Genomic DNA, 23,782 nt, shown 5'->3' on the forward strand with positions numbered 1-23,782 from the left:
ACAGAATAGTTGTGAAACTTTCCTGACCAGGTGCCCTTTTATATAGTGGGCAAGTTGTGTCCTGGACTGGGACCTGAAGTGAGGGTAGCATGCTAGCAAGGCCGTCATGGATAATTTCTACTTCTTTCGTGAGCAAACCCACGTGTTGTTGCAAAACATGCATAGCCTAGTATATAAGGAAGGCATACATCACACATCTGGGGAGGACTGTGGAAGCTCAGGTTCCTTGACTCATTGGTGTCACTTGGTGGCTGGCCATGCATCTCAGGTAGGGGCCCATATCGTGTTGTTGAGCTCTGTGGGAAAATACAAGCATATCCACTTCCTTGAGTAAGCATCTGGGCAGGTGGTTGCCATTGGAAGGTGATAGGGATAGATCCCCTCCATCTACTAGAGGCATCAGCGTGCTGCAGAGTAGGCATGCCCAGTGTTTATAAGCAGGTCTGAGGCCCAATTCATCAATGGAAAAAAAAATTCAGGTGGAATAAGGCCTGGGTTAGAGCCAGATAAGGGTTTTGCTTGGTCTCAGGTGAAGCAGACTTGGCCAGGATATCCTTGAGTATTCTACAGTTCTCTTCACAATGGCCTGGCCTTGAGGGTTGTAGGGGGATGCCAAAGGTATGGCTTATTCTCCAGGAACTGAGGAATGTGCTGAGCTGTTGGGAAGCATAAGCAGGGTCATTATCACTCTTTATGGCTGTGGCACCCCCGTGAGCAGCATAGCAGATTTGAGGGCCTTAATAACATGGGAGGTCTTTCCCTGAGAGGGTCACAGCATATATGAAGGAGGAGCAGGTATCCATGGCATGAACATAGCAGAGACTACCAAACAGATGGCAAACATCCATCTGCCAGATTCATGCCCCCCTTAAAGAGGGGACCCTGGGGCACCAGAGGAGTACAGGCAGCACAGGATTACTGTTTACAGTGAGAAATGGCATCCATGCAAGGTGGAAGGCCATTTCAAATTTTGAGGTAATTTTTTGTAGATCTGAGAACACTTGGTGTATCTACATTAATGGGCCTGATTATCAAAAGACTCCCAAAAACCTGCGGTAGTCAAAAATATGATTGCCAGGAGAGGCCTATGAGGCTTGTATCTAAGGATGTGACATTTAGGAGGGAGACAACACTATGAAGGCAGTCTTTGGCCTCTTGTGTGAGCTTGATCCTTGCTGAGCAGCAGGTAGGGCCCTCAAGTAGAGAAAACAAGGAACACATCTCTTACTCTGTAATGAACAAAAAACGACTTAGGCCAATTAATAGAGCCAAGAGAGTTGTTGGAGCTCTGCTGAGGTATATTGGTCCTTGGATGTCAGGCTGAAAGACAAGGGGAGAAATTGTCAGGCTATGGAGAATTCTAGAAAAGCATAGGGAGGAAAAGACTGGAGCTTTTCAGGGGCCACCTGGAGGTTGAGGGAGGCCAAATCTTCTAGGAGGGTCAAGGACACACTCTTTAGAAATTGAGCATCAGGGTGTGCCAGGAGGATTTCATCCATGTAACGGGCCAGAAGGACATCCCTGGGAACATTGTGAAATGCCTGGGAGACAGAGCTGGCGAATAGTAGGACTATTTTTCATTTTGGGGCAAGACTGTCCATTAGTATCTTTGGGCAGGTCACTGCATGTTAGGCTCCTAGACTGCAAACGCAAAGCAGCATTTGTCTGCTGGTGCCTATGGCGTCTGAAAAAAGCTTTCTTCCCTGTCTAAAAAAAGGTGTGGTGAGAAGGGGGATGGCCCTGGGATGGGGGTAGGTGGGCTGTATAGCACCTATTTTTTTTTCATTTGTTCATCAACAGCATGTAGGTCCTGGAGTAACTGTTAATAGCTGGACCTCTTGTGGAGGACAAATACGGGGGTGTTCTGTCTGCTGGTAGAAGGTTCTAGGTGTCCCAGTCATTGACTAGTTCTTTTAAGGCCATTAATTTAGGTTCTTTATCTACCCAGACGTCATTATCAAAGAGCCAAGAAAGGGCAATAGGGTCAGGGACCCGCTTCCCTGAGGGCTTCTGGTGGGCAGTGGCCTTTAGAATTGGGGGTGTAACTCTGGGTGGTAGGTGTGGAATCATTAAAGGATGCCCTATCATTTGTGATCAAAACCACACCCATGTCTCTACAATATCCCTGCCCCAAAGGTTGCAAGGCACATTGGCCACTATGGGAGAGAAGGAACCCTGGTTACCATAGAGGTCCTTCAGGACGACAGCCTGCCCAATAATCTTGCTTGCCACCTACTCCACTTTGGAGGGGCCAGGCCGAAACTTCCAATGTGGGAACACATACATGTGTTCCAGGCCCTTTAGGGCTGTAGGTAGCACTGGCTCTAAGGAAAAAAATGTGAAAAGAAGCAGCACAACATTTTGGGAAAGGCATTTGAGACTAATAAGGTCAACCTAAAGGGCTTAGGAGACACAAGGCCACACAAAACCTAGCATTCATAATACTGGAAACACCAAGTCTGAGAGAGTGAGTGTCACAGGTTTTTAATGAACGGTTTATTTTAAACAAGCATTCCAGTTTTTTGTTTGTTTGTTTTGTTTTTTGTTTTTCGAGACAGGGTTTCTCTGTGTAGCTTTGGAGTCTATCCTGGCACTCGCTCTGGAGACCAGGCTGGCCTCAAACTCACAGAGATCCGCCTGCCTCTGCCTCCTGAGTGCTGGGATTAAAGGCGTGCGCCACCAATGCCCGGCCGCATTCCAGTTTTGCAATACATGTATCATCATATGCATCATGGGACATTCTGCTACCAAGAAATTCATAGCAACAAAATGATTTCAAACTGAACTCAACCATCTAACAGCTGTTTTATCACAAAAGTACAATTGAGTGGTCGCAGGGGCATTTTCTGCTCTGACCCTCTGAAAGTGCTGTGGTCATATACTGAATATCCATTTTTCACTTGTTCTTGTGGAACTGGAAATGAAATCCTGGGCCTCCTGCATGCTATGCAGATATTGTACTATTGAGCAACATTTCAAAATTCCTCTATTCCCCCCACCCCCAAGATCCTGGGATAGTTGCATTTAAAAAATGTATTACAGGCTCTTCGGTTTTCCTGAACTGGCTTCAAAAGACAGGCAAACATCTCATATGACTTGGCTAGTCCATGGTAGGTAAATCTTGTTTTAGTTTTTCAGAGAGAGATCATGGTGATTTTGAACCAAACTCTTCATTTATTTAAAAAAACATTCTAATTTGTTATTCAATAACTTCATATGTATATCCAATCTATCTTTAGGAAAACATTTTAGATTTATCTTATGTGCATGAGTGTATTGTTCATGTGCACCACTTGTGTGCCTGGTACTCTCGGATGTCAGAAGAGGACATTGGACCCAGAACTGGAGTTATGGATGATTGTGAACTGCCATGAGGGGGCTGGGAATCAAACCTGGTCCTCTGCAAGAGCAGCCAGTGCTCTTAACCGCTGAGCCATCTCTCCAGCCCCTATCCAAAGAATCTGATCATATCCAACCAAAATCCCTCCTCCCATTTCTTACTCCCTCAAAACTTTGCTTTCTCACCTTCTTTTACTTACTTTAATATAACATTTATCAAATACATATTTTACATATATTAAATATGTAAAATACAAGAAACACTTTATCCTTGAGCAGAAGCCGTGTTCTCTTTGTATTGTTTCAATTTCTGTGCAAGAGCAGCTCAATAGCGGGAGGTCACAGGGCAGTTCTTTAGTGAGGGTGGGTGATTGTTACAAAGCAGGGTCCTTTGAAGAAATACCGAAAGGTACTTAGGTCACTAAGGTCAGAAACTCATGAAGTCCAGCACCCATGAGGAGTTCTCTCTCCCTTGACCATGGAAATAACGGGCTAAAGACAAAGGCGACTTCTGTATCCACTCCCCAACAGGCTTAGGGGTAAGAAGCAGAGCAGGGCCGAGCAGGAACTCGTCAGCTTGTCTCGGAAGATGTGTCTTAAAGGCAGAGGGGGAGATGCCATGATTCACAGCGAGGTAATTAAACATGTGCAGGCAAGTTCCATTCAACTCTTTCCCGCAGTAAAGTAGTCCGAGGTGTTCAAGGGCAAGACCGGTTAGAATTTTGCAATCCTGGACCTGGGAGGAGCCTCTTGTTGCCATGGAACCCTGGCTTCAAACAAAAGATTCAAAGAGCCCAAATAAAAACCCCCACGAAAGCAAGACTGTGCTGGTTGTGGGAGTTGTGGAAGGGGAGGCAGTAAGAAACAGCTATTCAGAAACTTTAAAAGGTCATCATGGAAGACAACATTCTTATTTTTTATCACAGACAGGCTAAAACAACACTGATCATAAGAAAGTAAAGTGTCCCAAATGGACGGATTCCTGGCTGTAAAGAGGTTGTGAATCTTCAGAGACGAGACTGACAGGGACGTTAAATTTTAGGAACGCAGAAAGGGCCTTGGGTAGAAATTCGAAGATTTATGGAATTATGCGCTTCGAAATAACTTCCAGTGTACACCAGGTGGCGTGCGCGTCCGACTTGTGGAAGAATCTGGTTTTTCTGATGGATCCAACAGACTCACTGTGTTGCAGCTGCCTTAGAAAGTCTGATGGGTACCACGTTCAACACCACACACCACTACCTCTTGTGTGGCTTAACCATCTTCCTTTTCACTCCACTCTGTCGGCTTACCATGTTGAACTTAACAGAAAGGGTGTGGTACGCTTTCCTACATTAAAGACGAACAGAGTTTTCCAAGGGGCCTCCTGAGCAGGAAGACTGCGCCGCAGGTAATTCCAGGCTTAGTTTCGCTGCTAGATGAGTACGAAGAAACGCAGTTTCTTGGGCCTCAGTTTCCTCTTATGCCAAAAAAAAAAAAAACAAAAAAAAAACCAAAAAAACAAACAAACAAAAAAACCGATCTAAGAGCACTTACAGTGAGCAGAACGCCCCGTGCTCCGCCCTCTCCGCAGCGGTTGCGCAGGCGCGGCGCGGCGTGCGCGGTTGCTAGGCGACGCGACCGCTCCCGCGCCGTCTGCCTACCCGCGGCGCGAGCGGAGAGCCGCGCTGCCGCTTGTAGCGAGGCCGGGAGGTGCGGTGCTGGTGGCGACCGTCCCGGCCAACCGCCGTCGCTGTGCCCGCGGGACGAGCTCGCGATGGGAGGCGCAGCCCGCGGGAGTGAGAGGAAGGACGCGGTGCTGCCGGGGGCCGGGCTCCCGCCGCATCAGCGGAGGTAACGGCGCCTGGGTGGGAGCGGGAGGACTCCTTGCGGGTCCGAGCTGCCTGTCCATCAGCGCGGTGAGCGGGAAGGGCGGGGGGGGGGGGCGCGGCGGGAGGCGCAGCCTCCGGAGAGCCGGGGCTGCGAGCACGCCAAGGACCTGTGTGCAGCAGGACCTGTGAACCGCGCCCTGTTGCTCCGAGAGACCAGCGAAACCCCGGGAGCTTGCTCCCCACACGTCGCCTGGCTTTGTAGGGGCCCCTTTTTTCGCACCCAGCCCTGGGTGAGGACGCTTTCGGGTTGTTCGCATCTGGTGGTTGCTTGCAGATGCGGTGCTGGTCCCTGTGGGTTTCATCGTGCTGTGGCAGAGGGCAGTCCCATCCAGAAAAAGAAAAAAAAAAAAAGAAAAAAGAAAAAAAAAAAAACCAAATTGGCTTGTTACCGAGACATTGTCTGAACGTGAACATGTTCTTCTTAAGATGTTTCATTTTTTTTTAGTGTGGTTTTAAGCCCCCTTCTATTCCTGTTAAACTCCAGAAGTAATTTTATAAGACAGATCTTAAAAGTGACTGAAATATTAAAAGATATTTTTTAAAGACAATGAAAAATGTTACCTAGTCATGATTGTGTTCGTAGTATGTCATCTGAGATGTGTTCGTGCTATGTTATCTGAGATGTGTTCGTAATATGTCATCTGAGATGACAGCGTGAAACCGTGATGTGTGCGATCGGGAAATCCATAGTCTCAGTAGCAGATAAAATGTATTATTCAAGGCCATCTTGTAGATCCTGCCCTTTGTTTGTGTGACTTCACAGTGGTGGATTCACAGTGTAAGAGCAGAATGGATCTGTACTCCTGTAGCATTTTAAACAACCCCTGTCTTCTGGGAAATAAAGTGGGAACAGAAGATTCAGTACATTTTGTAACTTAAAGCATCCAGTTGCTGTTGGCTGCCTTTTTCACAAATTGGGTTAGCTGTAAGTAGGTGTGTAGGTAAATAAGACAACCCTAAAAGGTTTCTTGTTTGTCAGAGTGTGTGGACAAGACCTTTTCTTCCCATTAACCTGTGAGCCAGCTTAGAGGGGAAGGCTGAGCTGAGATTAGGATCCAAGTCCAGAGACAACAAATGCCCCTTTTGTGCTTATTCTCTTCTGATTTCCAGTTTCCTATTCAAATTGGCCTTCATTTTCAAGTAGTATGCTAATTGGTGGCCTCTCATTTTTTTGAACAGCATTCAGAAAGTAAGATTTGTTGTCACTATTTTCTTCACTTATTGCTTGTTTGTTAAGTGACAGGGTCTCTTTATTATGCAACTCTGGCTGTCCTGGAGCTCACTCTGTAGACCAGGCTGGCCTTGAACTCACAAAAAAACCCACCTGCCCCTGTCTCCTGAGTCCTGGGATTAAAGGTATGCACCATCACATCTACCCTTTTGTAACTATTTTAAAATTTGAGTCTAGAAATGGTTTCATTTCTTTGAAAAGATAAAGGAGCCAAGAGTGGTGGTGCAGAGGTGTAGGCAGGAGGATCTGTGTGAGTTCAAGGCCAGTCTGGTGTACAGAGTGAGTTCGAGGACAGTCAGGGCTTTGTAATTAATTTTTTAAAAATGGAAAAGAGGGCTGGAGAGATGGCTCAGGCAATAAAGGCCAGGCCCCCAACCAAAAATAAAAAAATGGAAAAGAAAGGTTGAGATCCTTCTGTTCAGTGCCCAGTGTCCCACTTGTTTGTGTACAGGGTCAGAAAAGTTAAGAAACAGTTAAGGCCTGGGGTGTTTCAAAACTGCAAGCTCATTTTGTTTAGTTACTGACCAGTTTTATCTGTAACCCAACTAGGTTGGGGGATGGTGTCTATGATACCTTCATGATGATAGATGAAACCAAGTGCCCACCATGTTCAAACACGCTCTGCAATCCTTCTGAAGCACCTCTCTCCAGAAGACTAAACGTAAGTAAAGGAAGGAATGCTCTCTTAAGATTGTTTGGAGGAAGAGGAAGAGCTACGTAAATGCTCAGGTGCAGTTCTGCACCGACGGCAACACAGACTTCCTTTTGTTGTGGTGGGTTGTTTCTTTTGTTTTAAGGTTGGGTTTTTTTGTAGTGGGGGATTTCTTAAGTTTTTAAAACATTAAAAAAAAATTGTTTTTGACACAGAGTCTCAGTATGCAGTCTTGCCTGGCCTGACACTCTTATGTAGACCAGGCTGGATTCAAACAGAGATGCACCTGCCCCTGTCTCCAGAGTGCTGGTATTAAATGGGTATGCCACTGTGCCTGTTTGGTTTCCTTTGATTTTTTTCTGACTTTTGAGAAACAGTCTTGTGGTTTGAGTTCAGCTTTTTGGAACAGTTTTGAAATCCACACCTCACTTATACTTTTTACTGGGGTAGATATGGCAGGTGTCCGGGGGGGGGGGGGGAGGGGAGGGGAGGAGGAGGGGATCCTCTTGTTTAGGTGATGTTTCTTTTTATAGCAGATGACATATGTAGAGTATTACAAATGCTTCTTTTAATAGAAATAACACAAAAAAATGTCAGAATTCATAATCAGCTCAGCTTTCCTTTGTGGTTCTGGCCAAACAGTATATGAAAGACAGCTGGGTTTTTGTTTGTTTTCTTACTCATAGATTAAGCTGAAGCAATACAGCTTGAGTTTTTTTGTTTGTTTGCTTGGTTTGGTTTTTGGAAACAGGGTTTCTCTGTTTAGCTTTGGAACCTGTCCTGGCACTTGCTCTGTGGACCAGGCTGGCCTCAAACTCAGAGATCCACTTGCCTCAGCCTTCCAAGTGCTGGTATTAAAGGCATACACCACCACTGCCTAGCTATGAGCTTGGATTTGATACATTCAAATCCCTTTAGGAACTCAGACCCTTAGATTTCGACACTGTTTGATTTAAGATAATAATGAAATGACATCACAGTCTATCTGCATAAGTAGAGCAGTAGAGTCTGGACAAGTTCCGGGCAAGGAGCCTGTCTGTGACTTGAAAATGTGCTACAATGTGTCATCTAAGGAACCTTCTGAGGAGCTCAACTGACTGCTTGGTAATCTTCCATGTTTGCACTTACCACTTGGCAGTTGTTCCTTTTTTTTATTTTACTCTGTAATTTGACTTTTAAAATATTGCTTTTATTTATTTGTGCATGTTTTGTGGTGCTCTCACATGCAGGCAAACAGTAGATTGCCTGTGTGCCTGCATGCGTCAGACTTGGTAGCAAGTGCCCTTACTTGCTAAGCCATCTTGTTAGCCTTGTAATCGTTCCTACTACTTCTGTAGTTTTTACCACTGTCAAGGCTAATAATATTACAAAGCATGGTCTAAAAATATTTGGAAGTCTGGTCACGCTATTTTTTAAATCTCCTATGGAGCACAGTGGAGTTTCTTTCCATCCCTGAGTTTATTTCTGTGGTATTTGAACACCTCGGAGAAATCCAGAACTATATCTGTGGCGGCGACCATCAATGTCTCCTGCCTCTCTCTGCTGACAGCATTGAAAACTTTTTGTAATGGGGCTGGTGTGTTAACATCAGAGGCAAACCTCATTTAACGCTAGTTCAGAGTTGATCCATGCTGATCCTTTATCCAGAATGTCACTCGGATTACATTTCAGAATCAAATTAATTTCTCACTGTTTAGAATGACAATTATGGGGAAGCCCTAAGATTTTAGATTCTAATTCAACATGTCATTGCAAGGATTTTTGGTTTCTTTTTAACCCCCTTATCCACTCTTCTTGTGTATGTGATGTGCATGTATGCTCTTCTGTCTTATTCATTGGGGCAGGGTCTCTCGGTCAAGAGCACTCAGAAATGACCAGTCTTGCTAGCCAGCTTGCTTGGTGTCTGTCTTGAGGTGGTCTGTTTGCCCACACAGCACTGACATGGGGCTGAGGCTTTGAACTCTGGCCCACATGCAAACACCCAGCCCCTGTTATTTGCAAACTTGTGCTTTTGACCCATGGGAACACTCGTCATTTTATGATTCTGTCAGGAGTGCCTATTAGTCTTCACGTGGTGGCCTCAGAGCTTCTCCAGCTGCTTTCACATTCATTCTCCTTGTAAACTGTAAATTATCCACCTCAAGGCTTTTATTGGACTGAGTTCTTTGTTTCAGAGATTTAAGGTCAGGAGCTAGTTGAAAGTAGTTTTGCTTTGTTTTGGCAGTGCTGGGTGGGGATTGAACCTAGGACCTCATGCATGCTAGGCAAATACTCTACCAACTGAAGTTCATCTTACCTTCTACTTCCAAGGGTAAGTTTTTATATCTGCATTAGAAGATTATTCATTCTGAATTTCCCAATAGGATTTTTAGGACTCAACTAATACAGTATATTTTATTTAAAACACAATATGCTTTCTACATTAATGGTATACAATGAAGCATTCTTAAGAAATAAAACATGGTAACTCCTTGCTGATCTATCTTTTGTACAAAATGACATGGTTAACAAAATATTTGGCTGAGTCCATTGTATACCTTTCTGATAATCATGATTATAACCCTAGGCTAGAAATCCATAGTATTTTATAACTGTTAACATCTTATATATGAATACTGTTGTCTCAATTAGTTTCTATTGCTGTGAAGAGACACTATGACCATGGCAACTCTTTTATTTTTGTTTTTTGTTTGTTTGTTTCTGGAGACAGGGTTTCTCTGTGGCTTTGGAGGGTATCCTGGAACTAACTCTTGTATACCAGTCTGGTCTCGAACTCACAGAGATCCCCCTGCCTCTTGCCTTCTGAGTGCTGGGATTAAAGGTGTGTGCCACCAATGCCCGGCTAACCATGGCAACCCTATTATAAAGGAAAACATTTAATTTGGACTGGCTTGCAGTTTCAGAGGTTCGGTCTCTTATAATCATGGCAGCAAGCAGGCAAACATGGTGTTGGAGAGGTAGCTGAGATCTGCAGGCAGCAGGAAGAGAGTGACAGTGGGCCTGGCTTGAGCATCTGAAACCTCAAAGCCTACCCCCAGTGACACAGCTTCTCCAACAAAGCCACACCTCCTAATAGTGCTACTCCTTATGGGCCTATGGGGGTCATTTTCTTTCAAACCACAATAGCTGTAGATGGAGAAAAAATAGAAGGAATGTTTTATAATAGCACAGAAGACTTTGTATATAATTGACTCATTTCAGGATTTGAGATTTATAAGAAAGAGAAGCATGGCAAGGAAAGATCCACTTCCTGTGTGGAAAAATCCTGATGGAATTCCCCATCTGCTGGAGATCTGAACTGTGATAATCTTTAGTGGACTACATCTGAGCTAGATACTGTCCTAGAAACCACACTTTAAGAAAGACACACCTTACATCCCAAAGAGAGTGTGAACAGGGAGAGTGTGAACAGGGTGATGAGAGAGCCTAGTAGGCTCAGGTGAGGTGGGAGGAGGAACCAAGGACGGTGTCTACAGAAGAATGAGAGGGGGCAAGGACAGGACAGCCCTGTTTACAGTTCCAGGGACTTTCACATGAAACGTGGGCATGGCTGGGAAATTCTGGATGGTGAAGTAGCACTCAATTTGCAGAAAATGCAAGGAAGGCTTGGTATATGGACAAACCAGAGTCTGGAGATCCTGGTGACATTTTTAGTTTTGTTAAAATAAGTCTATGGAAATTAGACCTCTAAACACTTGTTCTTGGGAGTGTACTGTGCCTGAGACCCCCTCTCTCTCTTGATCACACACAGAAGTGAAGACCTTCAGACTCTTCCATTAGGCAGAGGGACTCCCAGGGACAGATCCAGGACCACTTGTCCTACTAGCATGTAGATGATGACTCTTAGAGAGGCATTCCTTTGCATTAAGGCAGTGATTTTACGTTAAAGTTGGACTATCCCTGGAAAGATAACATGATACATTGAATAGCAAGCAGAAGGTAGGCTTTATGCCAGGGAGAAAGAGGGCTAGGTGTTTCCATGCAAAAACTTTCTGCTGGGTCCCTCTTTGCTATATGTTCAGTAGAGGGAGCCTGTGAGGTGGAGGAAGCCACCACAGAAAGAAGAGAAAATCAGTAAGGGGGAAAGAGAGAGAGGAAATGGGGGCTTAAGCCGTCACATACTGAGAAATTTTACATAGTGGTAGCCAGTGTTTTGAATGTTTTATAGTTTGTGAGAGTCTTTCGTTTTTTGACTATAGTTTGATTCTCACAAGTAGGTATTAGCCACATTTTATAAACCAAGAAACTGAAGTTATGACAAGTTCAAGTAATAGTCCCAGGTCCTAGAGCTTTAAGCAGTGCAGCCAGGGCCCCAGCACAGACTTTTTGACTTATTCTTTGCCTAGCTGAGCCTTATAGATAGATTAAGCTTCTTAAGAGTACTTGTCTTTTAGTGTGGGTGCCAGGTAGTGAACAGTAGACATTCTGGTGGAAGGAAGGTGGGTGGGTGTTGGGTGGGAACTCAGTCCTGGTAGGCTGACTCAGGGTAAAGGCTCTTATTGCCAAGCCTGAGTTTACAATCCCTGGGAGTTGTATGGTAGAAGAGAACTGGTTTCTGAAAGTTGTTCTCTGACCTCCACATGTGTATTGGGGCCCATGCACTAGTACAGTTCTACAGAGAGAAGACTGAAGTTAGTTCTTGAAGGTATATAGGATATGAATGGGTGGGGAGAGTAAAGGAGTCTCAATTCAAAGACCTAAAAGAAGGAAGGTAGCGTGTTGGCATCACCCTGTCTTGAGCAAAGCTGGCCACATGTAGGATCTGGGGTGGGTGTATTCAAGGAATCCAAGGATTGACGTAATGCACCTCCAGAGACCGATGATTTCTTATTTTCTATACGGGGCTTTGTTTTCTTTTCTCCCCCCGCCACGTGTGTATATAGACGTGAGTGTGGTATATGTGTATGGGGTATGCATATGTGCATGTATGTATGTGCCCACGCACGCCTATGAATGCATGAGCCTGTATGCACACACTTTCAGAGACCAGAGGAGAATGTCACTTATCCTGCTCTGACATTCCCCACCGTATGTATTCCTTTGAAACAGGGTCTGTCACTGATTCTGGAACTAGTCTGGGTGTCCCCCACAGCACTGGGGTTACAGGCAACTTTTTTGCATTGGTAATCCAACTTGGGTCCTCATTCTTGCATAGCCATTGCCCTTATTTCTGAGCCATGTCTCTAGTCCCTTCTTTGGGCCTTCAAACTTTAAAATGAAAGTGACCGACCTGTTTTGATGTTGTTTAGTTAGTAGGCCCTTTTGCCTTTCTACTATTTCTAGTGCCGATAACAGTCCACGTTTCCCTTTTGTAGAATACCACTGAGCCATTGATCAGAGATCGCACTCAGCACTTCGTGAATGGAAGTGAAATGAAGGTAGAACAGCTGTTTCAAGAATTTGGCAACAGGAGATCCAATACGCTTCAGTCCGATGGCATCAGCAACCCTGAAAAGTGCTCTCCTGTTTCTCAGGGGAAGAGTTCCGAAAGCCTGAACACGGTGAAATCTGTCAGTTTATCCAAAACGTCAAAAGTGCTGCCGCTGACTCCCGAGCAAGCTCTGAAGCAGTACAAACACCACCTCACTGCCTACGAGAAGCTGGAAATCATCAGTTACCCAGAAATCTACTTTGTGGGGCCAAATGCCAAAAAGCGACAAGGAGTTATTGGTGGTCCTAATAACGGGGGATATGATGATGCAGATGGAGCCTATATCCATGTGCCCCGAGACCATCTAGCCTACCGCTATGAGGTGCTGAAAATCATTGGCAAGGGGAGTTTTGGACAGGTTGCCCGTGTCTACGATCACAAACTTCGACAGTACGTGGCCCTCAAAATGGTGCGTAATGAGAAGCGTTTCCATCGCCAGGCAGCCGAGGAGATCCGGATTTTGGAGCATCTTAAAAAGCAAGATAAGACTGGAAGCATGAATGTTATCCACATGCTAGAAAGTTTCACCTTCCGGAACCATGTGTGCATGGCCTTTGAATTGCTAAGCATAGACCTGTATGAGCTCATTAAAAAAAACAAATTTCAGGGCTTCAGCGTCCAGTTGGTTCGCAAGTTTGCCCAATCCATCTTGCAGTCCTTGGACGCTCTTCACAAAAACAAGATCATTCACTGTGACCTGAAGCCAGAAAACATTCTCCTGAAACACCACGGGCGCAGTGCAACCAAGGTCATTGACTTTGGGTCCAGCTGTTTCGAGTACCAGAAGCTTTACACATATATCCAGTCTCGTTTCTACAGGGCCCCGGAAATCATCCTGGGATGCCGCTACAGCACGCCAATCGACATATGGAGTTTCGGTTGCATCCTGGCAGAACTTTTGACAGGACAGCCTCTGTTCCCTGGAGAGGACGAAGGAGACCAGTTGGCCTGCATGATGGAGTTGCTAGGGATGCCACCACCAAAACTTCTGGAGCAATCCAAACGGGCCAAGTACTTTATTAACTCCAAGGGCTTGCCTCGATACTGCTCCATGACTACTCAGGCAGATGGGAGGGTTGTGCTTCAGGGGGGTCGCTCTCGCAGGGGTAAAAAGCGAGGCCCCCCAGGCAGCAAAGACTGGGCAACAGCACTGAAAGGGTGTGAAGATTACTTGTTCATAGAGTTTCTGAAAAGATGTCTTCAGTGGGACCCCTCTGCCCGCCTCACCCCAGCTCAAGCATTAAGACATCCTTGGATTAGCAAGTCTGCACCCAGACCTCTCACCATGGACAAGGTGTCAGGGAAACGGATAGTTAATCCTACAACTGCTTTCCAGGGACTGAGTTCCAAGCTGCCTCCGGTCGTTGGAATAGCCAGTAAGCTTAAAGCTAACCTAATGTCCGAAACCAGTGGTAGTATACCTCTGTGCAGTGTATTGCCAAAGCTGATTAGCTAATGGACCGCTTGGAGATGCATATGTATGTATGTATTTTTAGTTACCTTGCAAACATGCAAATGGAAAAACAATGAAGCCCATTCATTGATGGATATGTTTTTGTTAGACTAAACTTTTTTAACAAGGCAGAACATTTTTATATGACTATAAAAGAACTCTTCAAGGGCTAATTGTCTAACCAGCTTGTATTGGCCATCTGGAGTATACATTAAATGACTTTTTATAGGTCAGTGCATCTTTGTTATTTTTGTCAGAGATACCTCAACCTGTGTATTACTCTCTTGGTTTAAATCTCTTTCTTTAAGATAGAAGATATTCTAAGAGTATATGTTATTTCTCACCTCTCAGCTCCCTCAGCATCTATTTTGGAAGGTGGTTTGGGGTTGTGTTAGGCATGGATATAGAGCAAAGCTAGAATTCTTACCCCAGCAAGCAATTCTGTGGGCTCATCCTAGGTGGAAAGATTCACTGGTGAATACGGGTGGCTGTTTGTCACCTGGACTGTTGTCACTGAGTAGCATTTTAGGGTTTTGTCTTCATTATTTTGCCTCTGGTTTATATCCTGGGTACTCAGTGGTTACACTTTGCCAAATAATCCTGGAGTTATTGCTGTGCTTTGGTAATTTACCCCCAAAGGCCAGTGTGTTAGAGGCTTGCTCGCCAGCACTCTGGGGGAAGTGGTGGGATCTTAAAGAGGTGGGCCTCAGTGTTAGGTGTTGGGTCAGTGTGAACATATTATTAAAGAGGACTGTGGGGCCCTGGTCTCATCCTTTTCCTCTTTTAACTCCTGGCCACTGGATGAATGGCTTTGCTCTGCCATACACTGCATCTCGATTTGATATTCCAGGCTTAAGACAACAGGGCTGGTCAGTCAGTAGACTGAGACCTCTGAGCTGAGTGCTACAGTAAAGCTCTCCCCTATGTAAGTTCATCATCTGTGGGATTTGTTGCAGTAGTAAAAAGCCAGCTCATGCGTCCTTCCTCTGCCATCTCAAAAGAAGCTAACTTTATGTCACAAATGACCCAGAGTATCAAAGGTTTGCAGCAAATTCATTGCCATGTGCACCTTAATGTCCCACATTTTCACTTTGAACTTCACCCCTCCCTGGATGCTTAGTTATAAGAAGGAAACGATTTGAAGGTCCAGAAATGCTCTCATCTGTTTCCCTGCTCGTGTTCCGTTCGTTCAGCAGTCTTCGTTCTTCTCTGAGATTTAAAGTCAAGTGGCAAAAGCTGGTAGTGCCTGTGACTGCTAGCCATATGTCTCACTGGAAGGGTGCAGAGGGGACAGGAGCTAAGGAACTTACTGCTACTGTTTGTGTGTTAGTTTTGCCATCCTGTCTGTTTCCTTGGCCCTTGGAACAGATGTATCTGACTGCCATGAGCACTATACCTCAGAGCTGTGTTTCTAACCTGTGGGTCCCGACCCCTTGGTTAAGGTGTTGACTGACCTAAGGGGTCACCTAAGACCATTGGAAAACACAGATATTTACATCAGGATTCACAACAGTAGCAAAATTCCAGTTATGAAGTCGCAGTGGGAATAATTCTATGGTTGGGGGAGGGGTCACCACAATGTAAGGAACCGTATTAAAGGATGGCAGCATTAAGAAGGCTGAGAACCTCTGCCTCAGAGCGTAGTATTGCTAGAGTACCCAGTTCAGTTTTCACTTTTCCCATCACCAAGGCCAGAGGCAAGTCACTCAGACAAGCCACAGCCACTGTAAAGGAAGGATGTGTTGTTATTTGGGCACTGGATGATTCACACTCGATCTGCTTTACAGAAGGCAATCAACAGCTCCCTGTAACTCCAACTGGCTCCTCTGACTTGCTGGAGAGAAAGTCACTCTCCCGTGTTATCTACACCGAGCAGAGCACACGTTGAGGTCTGAGGTCGTTTTGCCTGTTATCAGTGTAGAGGACCTACTCTCCCGAGCAGACAGTTGAAAGAGCCACTCACTACCCTAAGGGACACTTGGGGTTTTGATGTTTGTTTGCATGAGCCATCTTTGGCAGCCAGCACAGACAGGGTCTGACGAGGCTGGCATGTCCCCTTCCTGTGTGATGAGTGGACTGTGAGCTCATTGCAGTCTGGCTGAGTGAAGGTGATAGATGGCCCATGCATTATGCAAAAGATAGAAAGCTCTGAAAAGGTGAATGGAACCATTTCTGCCTAAACTTGGCAACCACCAGCCTGACGCGCAGCAGAGTCATTGCATTGGCCAGCCTGCCTCCTGCAGTGACTCAGGTTTGAGGAAAGCTGCCTGTTTTTAAACACAGAACTGGCGGTACTGATGAATTTGAGGAGGTTTGCAAGTGCTTTTAGAAGCTATTGCTCTGTCCCCAGACCCCTGTCCAGCCACAGCAGTGAGGGACTGGGTCTCACATTGCCGGATTGTTCTCTGGCAATTTTCGTTGCAGCTGTTTAGTTAAACAGATCAAGTTGGTTGCCTTCCTGATTTCTAAATGGACAGAAATCAATTCAGTCTCCACATTGTTATCAACATAGTAAAAGAGTTCAGTCGGAATTTGTTTCATTGTTTCTGAAATACTTATTTTTTTCTTTTCCACATGAGAATTTGCTAACTCACCCACTTGGTGATCTGATTAGATTGCTCTTGTTTTACGTGCTGGTATTTCTCTACAGCATGCATGAGAGCTTCAGATGACATGGGTGTCTTGAACATGTCAGACCATACACATTCATGTTCCTCCATGATGGGGCTTACTTCTAAATTCAGCCACATACCCAGATGTCTTCTTTGGAAGACAGGGTAATCAGATATGAGTTACATGGGGATACTTTATTCTTGTAGTCACAATTAGGTTGGTAATAATAAAAAGGAGCAAGCCTTTAATCCCAGAACTCAGGAGGCAGAGGCAGGCAGATCTCTGTTCAAGGCCAGCCTGGTCTACAGAGTGAGTTCCAGGACAGCCAGGGCTACATAGAGAAACCCTGTGTCAGAAAAAACAAAACCAAACAAAAAACAAAGAACAAAAAAAAAAGTTTATGTATTATGTCTACCTCTGTGGACATGTGCTCCTGAATGCAGGTGCCTGTAGTGACCAGAGGTTTCAGATCCCCTGGAGCTCAGGTTAATGGTGTTTGTAAGGCACTGGGCATGGGTGTTGGCAACAGAACTCGGGTCTCCTTGACCGCCTTTAATCCCAGCAGTCGGGAGGCAGAGACAGGCGCATCTCTGAGTTTGAGCTTAGCCACTGTGTCATCAGCCCCGAAATTCCTTGTTGTGTGTTATCAATGCCATTAACTCAGATAGTGGAAAGTCGAAGGTCGTGCTACAAGGGCCCCATGTGCCTTATTTCCTCTGGGAATTAGAGATAAGCACACACCCATTCATGTCTTCTTACCCTCAGCCTCCCCAGAGATTAGGAGTCTGTAGATACTGTACTGGACTTGTACACAGAGCAAGTGTCGGTGGACAAGGCAGAGAAAAACCTGGATCTGTCCAAGTACAGAGTGAGAAACAGTCACAGACTGCAAGTTAAGGAAGAGTTGCCCCTTAGCAGGGACCTGCTTCCTACTTTTCAAAAATACCTTTCCATATCCTCATTTTAACCCATCCCTCTTGAGAATCTTACACTTCCTGGAGCCCAGAAATTTTAAAGGGTTGCCCCCACCACCTGATTAGAGGCAACCTTTTCTAGCTGTCTATTGAGTTGCAGTTGCATTTACTAATTTCAAAGAGAAAAATTTCAAGTCACAGTGAACTCATTTATGCAAGGCTTAAAAGCTCTGTGGTCTCTGAGATCCATAACCCTGAAACCAGAGCAGAAAGAGAGTCTGCAGCAGTGGTTTTTCAACCTGTGGGTCACAACCCCTCCAGGGGTTGAGAGACCCTTTCACAGGGGTCCTCTATGACCATCTGCATATCAGTTATTTATCACCGAGGCTCTCAACCTTCCTAGTGCTTCGACCCCTTAATACAGTTCCTCATATTTCGGTGACACCCTCCCCCACTGTAAAATAATTCCCATTGCCTCTTCATAACTGCGATTTTGCTACTGTTAAGAAGAATATAAATATCTGATATACAGGATACCTGATATTTGACCCCCCCCAAAGGGGTTGCGACCCCCAGTTTGAGAACCACTGGTCTAGATGGAGACAAGCCAATACGTTTCTTTTAGCTCACTCACTGCTAAGCCCCGTCTGCCTGAGCAGAGAAGACTCAGAAACATGTTCGTTCCCTTTACCACCATGCAGATAGAACACAGAGAATGCAGAGCCATAAATGAGGCCAAGTGGTGGCGATCTGTGGCTACTTCACCTCTGAACTCAGCCTTTATAGTGTTCAGTTGGAATCACTCTGTTGTCATAGTATTCTTCCATTGTCCATTTGATCCTGCTGACTGCTTCCGGAAAACGCAGCTTGGAGTGAATGACTCATCGTTGCCTCTATCCAGGTGTTTTGTTTTTTTTTTTTTTTTTTTTTTTTAATTTGGGGTAGTGGTAGTGGTGGTTTTATTTAAAAATGAAATGCTTTGAGAATGTTCTAGTCTCTCACAGTTCTTTCAAAGTCAACACAACTTGGACACGCAAACTCTTGAGTGTCCTTTGGGGCTGGGGAGGGAGGTGTGGAGAAGCAGCAGCACTGAATTACCTGTTCTGTGTCAGGTATAATCTCTGGCAAATGCAGTGATAAAGTGCTGGTCACAGGAAAGCAGGGAGTTAAAAAGGTTCGAAGAAGCCTTGAAGAGACTCAGCCCATGTCCCTGTTAGTGCTCAGAGCTGCTGTGAAAACACAGGTTCAGTGTTTGTGGACAGCTAGCTCTTGGGGATCCCCGGCTTTCACTCCCGCTGGAACCATCACACAAGCCAGGCTTAGTTTGCAGATGAGGCCTGACAACCAGCTTCAAGAAAGCAGGTTGTCTGAGACCTTGGCACGAGTTTTAAAGCCTGAGCATTGAACACATGGCTGAAGAGGGGATTCCACGCTTAGGGGGCTGCAGACAGCTCTGCTTCAGCCTGCTTCTGTGATCCGAGCCACACTATTGTCCTGGCAACAGGAGCTAATTGGGGGATGAACTGTGAGACTGCCTTCTGCTTCCTTTGAATTACCCCTCTGCTTTCTTCCTTGTCAGAACCTGGCCCAGCTGCATGTGGGCCTGCTATTGAATGTGAGAGAAACTAAATGCTGCTAGGGCAGGCACATTTAAAAGGAATGTTCATCCTTCAATATAATGGTTAAAATTGACTAAACCTGCATGCTCTCAGGGCTTCTTTTTAGAAGTGTGTGTGTGTGTGTGTGTGTGTGTGTGTGTGTGTCTGCTCCCCCCATGTGGTACACAGTGTGCATGTGGAGTTGAGTCCCACCTTCCACATCTTTGAGACAGCTTGTCTTGTTCTGCTGTGGTGCAGCTACTCTAGGCTTGCTCACCCAGGAGCTTCCATTTCTGCCCTCTGTCTCTCACCGTCAGGGTGCTGGGGTTGCAGATGCAATACTGCGTCTGTCTCTTTCTGTGGACTCAAGGGATCAAACACAGGTTGCCAGGTTAGCATAGCAAATACTTCTATCTGCTGAGCCATCACCCTGTCCCTCCCTTGGCTCATATACCATCAAAAGCCTCTGAGACTAGAAAAGGCAATGAAAATGGTGATGAGGGCCACAGGCATTTTTTTTTTTTTTTTAAACTGTACTTTACTATCTAGGAAGGACTGTGTTAGTTGTAAAACCTGACATGTCAGCAGTGAGACCCAAGCTGATGCTGAGGACTGTCTGTCCATGACCGTTCTGCAGAGCCTAGATGTAACTTACCGTTGGATTGCCGAGGCCACCCAGCTCTGCTTGGCTGTTGAGGAGCCGAGGAGCAGCTACAGCACACGCAGTCTGAACACTGTAGAATTCCCATCCATCCCTAGGTCAGAACCCTGGCCCAAAGTAAAATCACATCTCTTCTCCTGAAGCAGGCCTGTGCAGGCCTCTGCAAATGGCATTGCCTTTCAGCAGTGTCTTGGGAAGCCGCTGGTATGCTCAAGGAACCAAGTTTCCTTCTGTTCCACCTTGTCAGAGGAGACCTGTGACTAGATGGAGCTGGTTCTGTAAGCTTCCAGAATCTTAGCCCAGGACCTCAGCCACCCCAATCTCAGAATGGAGGCAAAAGCTTGATGCAAATTGCATGAGGCTTTATTGCAGTTTAACGAGCTAACCCCATGTTAGCTCGGGTCTTTGACCCACCCACCATGGCGGATGGCTAGCAAAGACAGTTCGAAGCTGCTGAGTACAGATCTTTATAGGGCAGTGTAAGGGGAGTGTGTAGGGGGTATGCACAGGCTCAGGATTGGTGTGCCTCAAGGCTTGAAGGGCTTGCCCTGTGTTGATTGGCCAACTGGTTGTTATGGCCCATAGGCCCTCCCAGGGTGGTTGCTATGCTCTCTGCGTCATTGCTGTGCGCTTGTCCGTAAAGCAAACCCAGAGCCATAAAGCATAGCACCACCAGCTAACTTCTGATTGGTTCCTTGTCACGAGGCAGGCACCTAACCTCTAGTGACTAAGACAAGGTCATAGAGCACATGCTACTGTCATGGCTGCCAAAATGGGGAGCTGGTCCTTTCAGTTCAGAAACCGCAGCGCTGAGATCACTCCCTGTAGGTTTGAGCAGGTGTCATTCATTGGCCTGACTCTAGTCCCTTTGCATTGAATTCTCCCCATTTGAGTCCATCTCTTCTCTTTGGAAGCCAAAGAAACTGCTTGCTATAAACACCAGAGACACTTAGGCTAAGTTACTCTGGAGGAGGGTGGAGGCAGCAGTGTTGTGTGGGGACCAAGAGGAACACACTGATCACAGGTACCTCCTTCCCATCCTGCTAAAAGGCCAGGGCCAGGTGCTTCCCATCAGGCCTAACTCAACTGGGACTAGCTGTTGTTCAACTCCCTCCGTCATCCTGCCTGAGGGCCAGGTGCTTCCTATCAGGCCTTCCTCTGCTGGGGTAGCTGTTGCCAACTGCAATGTCACTCACACCACCCCTATAGCCCCTTCCATGCCTAGCCTGGTCTGAGACAGCTGTATTTCAAAGACAAAGGCAAAGTCCTCTGTCCTTTCTTTATTCCTGTCCTTAACTTCTAGCCCTAAGAGGATGGGGATAGGAGAGGTGCAGCTTTAGCCAGTAAAACCGGACTAGGTCTGGGGAACGCAAGGAAGAGATTCCTCAGCCCCGTCAGGAACTGCAGGAGTACTTGGGCTCTGAGAGGGTCCTCCTACCCCAACCTCTCTTCCTGTATTTCTCATGGACTCTCCTGGGGGGTTCTAAGTCCCCCCGTCCCTTTCCTTTTTCTTCTACCTTCTTTATTCTTCACCAAATGTCAGTGTTTTAGGTATGCCAGATACGGTGCTAGATCTATTCAAACATGATGTAACTCCAACAGGTACATAAGTGAGACACAAGGGCATATATGGTGATAGATGTAGACTAGGTGCCTTCACTCACCTCACATAAAGGTCAAGGGGAGTGGGAATGGACGTTGTGGTAACTGTCCAGGACCATTTATTTTGTAATTTGTTCCCTTATTCCTACCCCTTTTGATCCCCACATCCACCAGTCCCTACAGTCTACAATGCTTTATGCTTTGGAGAAAATGAGTGACACTGGGCCAGTGACACTGGGCTTGGTCAGTAAAGGCACCTGGTGCCAAGCCTGGTGACCTGAATTAGAGCACTGGAACCCACCCAGAGGAAGGTGAGAATTGTGGGGGACTGAATATCGGATCCCAGGTTCTGGTCACCATAAACAACATAAACAGCGGTGGCGCCAGGACACTCCGGCCCACTATTGTATTGTTAATGTCAGCAGGGGTACTTTTGTTTGCCAAGTCCTGAGGGTAACATGCCTCTTATTTGCATCTGTATGTACCTAAGCATCTGAATAGGCCCTCACCTGGGCAAGCTGAGAGAGGAGAACAAAGACAGAAATGGTTGCCTCATAGTATTAGCAGGATGGTTAAGAGACACCAGAAAAGATGGCTAATAAAAAAATGGCTCTAGTTTCACAACATGGAACTGAGAGTGAAGGGACCAGCTTCCCTTTTGGCAGCCATAACGGTCGAACACGTGCTTCTATGACCTTGTTCTAGACACTAGAAAGTCAGATGCCTGTCTCGTGACAAGGAACCAATCAGAAGTTAGCTGGTGGGAGGGTCTATGGGCCATAACAACCAGTTGACCAATCAACACAGGGCAAACCCTCCTAGCCTGGAGGCACACCAATCCTGAGCCTGTGTGTACCCCCTAGACACTCCCCTTACGCTGTCCTATAAGATCTCTTGGGAGACCCTAGGAGCCATCTTTTCTAGCCATCCGCCTTGGCTGGTGGGTGAAAGACCCGAGCTAACATGGGGTTAGCCCATTAAATTACAATAAAGCCTCGTGCAGTTTGCAGCAAGCTCTCGAATCCGCCTGGTGATTGGGGTGACCGTGAATGTGGCCTGGGACCCCGGATACTTGAGTTTTCGGGGGTCTAACAAGAGTTCTCTGAAGATGACAAGATGCCTGTGTTTGGTCTTTACTGTCGTTGGGTTCCTCGAAGCTTCCAGATCCACACACCCCAACTTAGGTAGAACCCCATGGAATAAGGCTGAGACATGCTGGGTCATGACAGAGAATCGACTCAAGGCCTCTCACCTCCACATGTGTGTGGTAGGATGTATGCCATGGCACATGCACACTACACACACAGGCACAGAGACACACACAGAACAAAAATTTTAAATATATAAATGAAAAGAAAGATGCTGGTTGGGTGTGGTAGTGCATGCCTGTAATCCCAGAGGCATCTCTGTGAGTTCAAGGCCAGCCAGGTCTACATGTCTCGTTCCGGGACAGCCAGAATTACAAAGGAGACCCTGTCTCAAAAAAAAAAAAAAAAAAAAAAAAAAAAAAAAAAAAAAAACAACTTTAAACAAACAAACAAAAAGAATGATGCTTTTTCCAACTAAAAAATGATAGCCAGGCTTGCTCCCCTCCCCTAAGAGTTTTATACCCCACTCTCTTAGTAGCCCTTCTTCCATACTTAACTACCAAAATACATTTATTTTTACACACTGGGATAGGAAAGGGGCAAAGGCTGAGTCGAAGAAGTTGCGTAGTGTCAGACAGGGTTTAAATAAGGACAAAAAAAAAAAAAAAAAAAAAAAAGCCCCACTCTGCTAGCTTGGTCTGAGGAGAAGCCTTAGGACATAGGCATAATGGCAGTGTGTGCCCTGACTGGATGTCAGTCACATGGGATGAGGCTGGTTAAAGAAAGCTCTGGGAAACTCCCAACTCAGATGCCTCTTCTATTGTGAGAAGTCTCCTAAGTGAGGGTGCTGGCCCTTCTTTATGGGTGGGAGGGAACGGCTAGTAGGATTTGGCCCCAGGCAAAGTTATCCCCAGCATTGAGAGAGGGCGCTAACACGGGTGAGGGCAATGTGGACCAAGTCTGGCAATTTAATATTCCCTGACCAAATCTTAATTTTACCGAGGCAGTTGTTTCTGTAATACCAAAACACACACACACATACACACACACACACACACACACACCACACACGCGAGCGCACTTGCGCAAGCACGCTTTGTCCTGCTCCAATACATTCCTGCCTGCCCTCCCTCCCCACACCCAGCTCAGAAACGTCAGCGACACGGACACTCCTTACTCCTCTGGCCTCTCCTGGGACTCAGTCTGGTGGCCACTTTTCCTTTCTGGGCCTCAGTTTCCAATCTACCTCTTTAGGCAATCTAGGGCAGCGCATAGGGAGAGACTCCTGGGAGGTGTTAACTCTGGAGCCAGTCTTTGTACTGAAGTCTC

At 46.0% G+C, this 23,782-nt stretch overlaps 1 protein-coding gene across 3 annotated transcripts; it reads left to right on the plus strand.

Annotated features, from left to right (window-relative positions):
* The first annotated feature begins 4,198 nt into the window (after positions 1-4,198).
* Dyrk3 (dual specificity tyrosine phosphorylation regulated kinase 3) lies at positions 4,199-14,210 on the plus strand. 3 transcript variants are annotated; one of them, XM_035445574.1, is made up of 3 exons: positions 4,199-4,729; positions 6,991-7,102; positions 12,409-14,210. In XM_035445574.1, exons 2-3 carry the CDS (start codon positions 7,019-7,021, stop codon positions 13,978-13,980), a joined length of 1,656 nt encoding a protein of 551 aa, XP_035301465.1. In that variant the 5' UTR covers positions 4,199-4,729; positions 6,991-7,018; the 3' UTR covers positions 13,981-14,210. The 3 variants fall into 3 exon arrangements, with proteins under 3 accessions (XP_035301465.1, XP_027273505.1, XP_035301466.1); XM_027417704.2 differs by lacking the exon at positions 4,199-4,729 and adding an exon at positions 4,951-5,172; XM_035445575.1 differs by lacking the exon at positions 4,199-4,729 and adding an exon at positions 9,318-9,404.
* Positions 14,211-23,782: the final 9,572 nt, after the last annotated feature.

Source organism: Cricetulus griseus, chromosome 5, assembly GCF_003668045.3.
Source record: "Cricetulus griseus strain 17A/GY chromosome 5, alternate assembly CriGri-PICRH-1.0, whole genome shotgun sequence".
NCBI classification, from domain to species: domain Eukaryota; kingdom Metazoa; phylum Chordata; class Mammalia; order Rodentia; family Cricetidae; genus Cricetulus; species Cricetulus griseus.

What these genes read in the sequence shown, in the direction of transcription:
- Dyrk3 (XM_027417704.2), top strand. Translation starts at nt 5,096, where the DNA reads ATGGGAGGCGCAGCCCGCGGGAGTGAGAGGAAGGACGCGGTGCTGCCG. An exon ending in CTCCCGCCGCATCAGCGGAG is followed by an intron (nt 5,173 to 6,990) that starts GTAACGGCGCCT and finishes TAACCCAACTAG; the next exon opens with GTTGGGGGATGGTGTCTATG. An exon ending in CTCTCTCCAGAAGACTAAAC is followed by an intron (nt 7,103 to 12,408) that starts GTAAGTAAAGGA and finishes TCCCTTTTGTAG; the next exon opens with AATACCACTGAGCCATTGAT.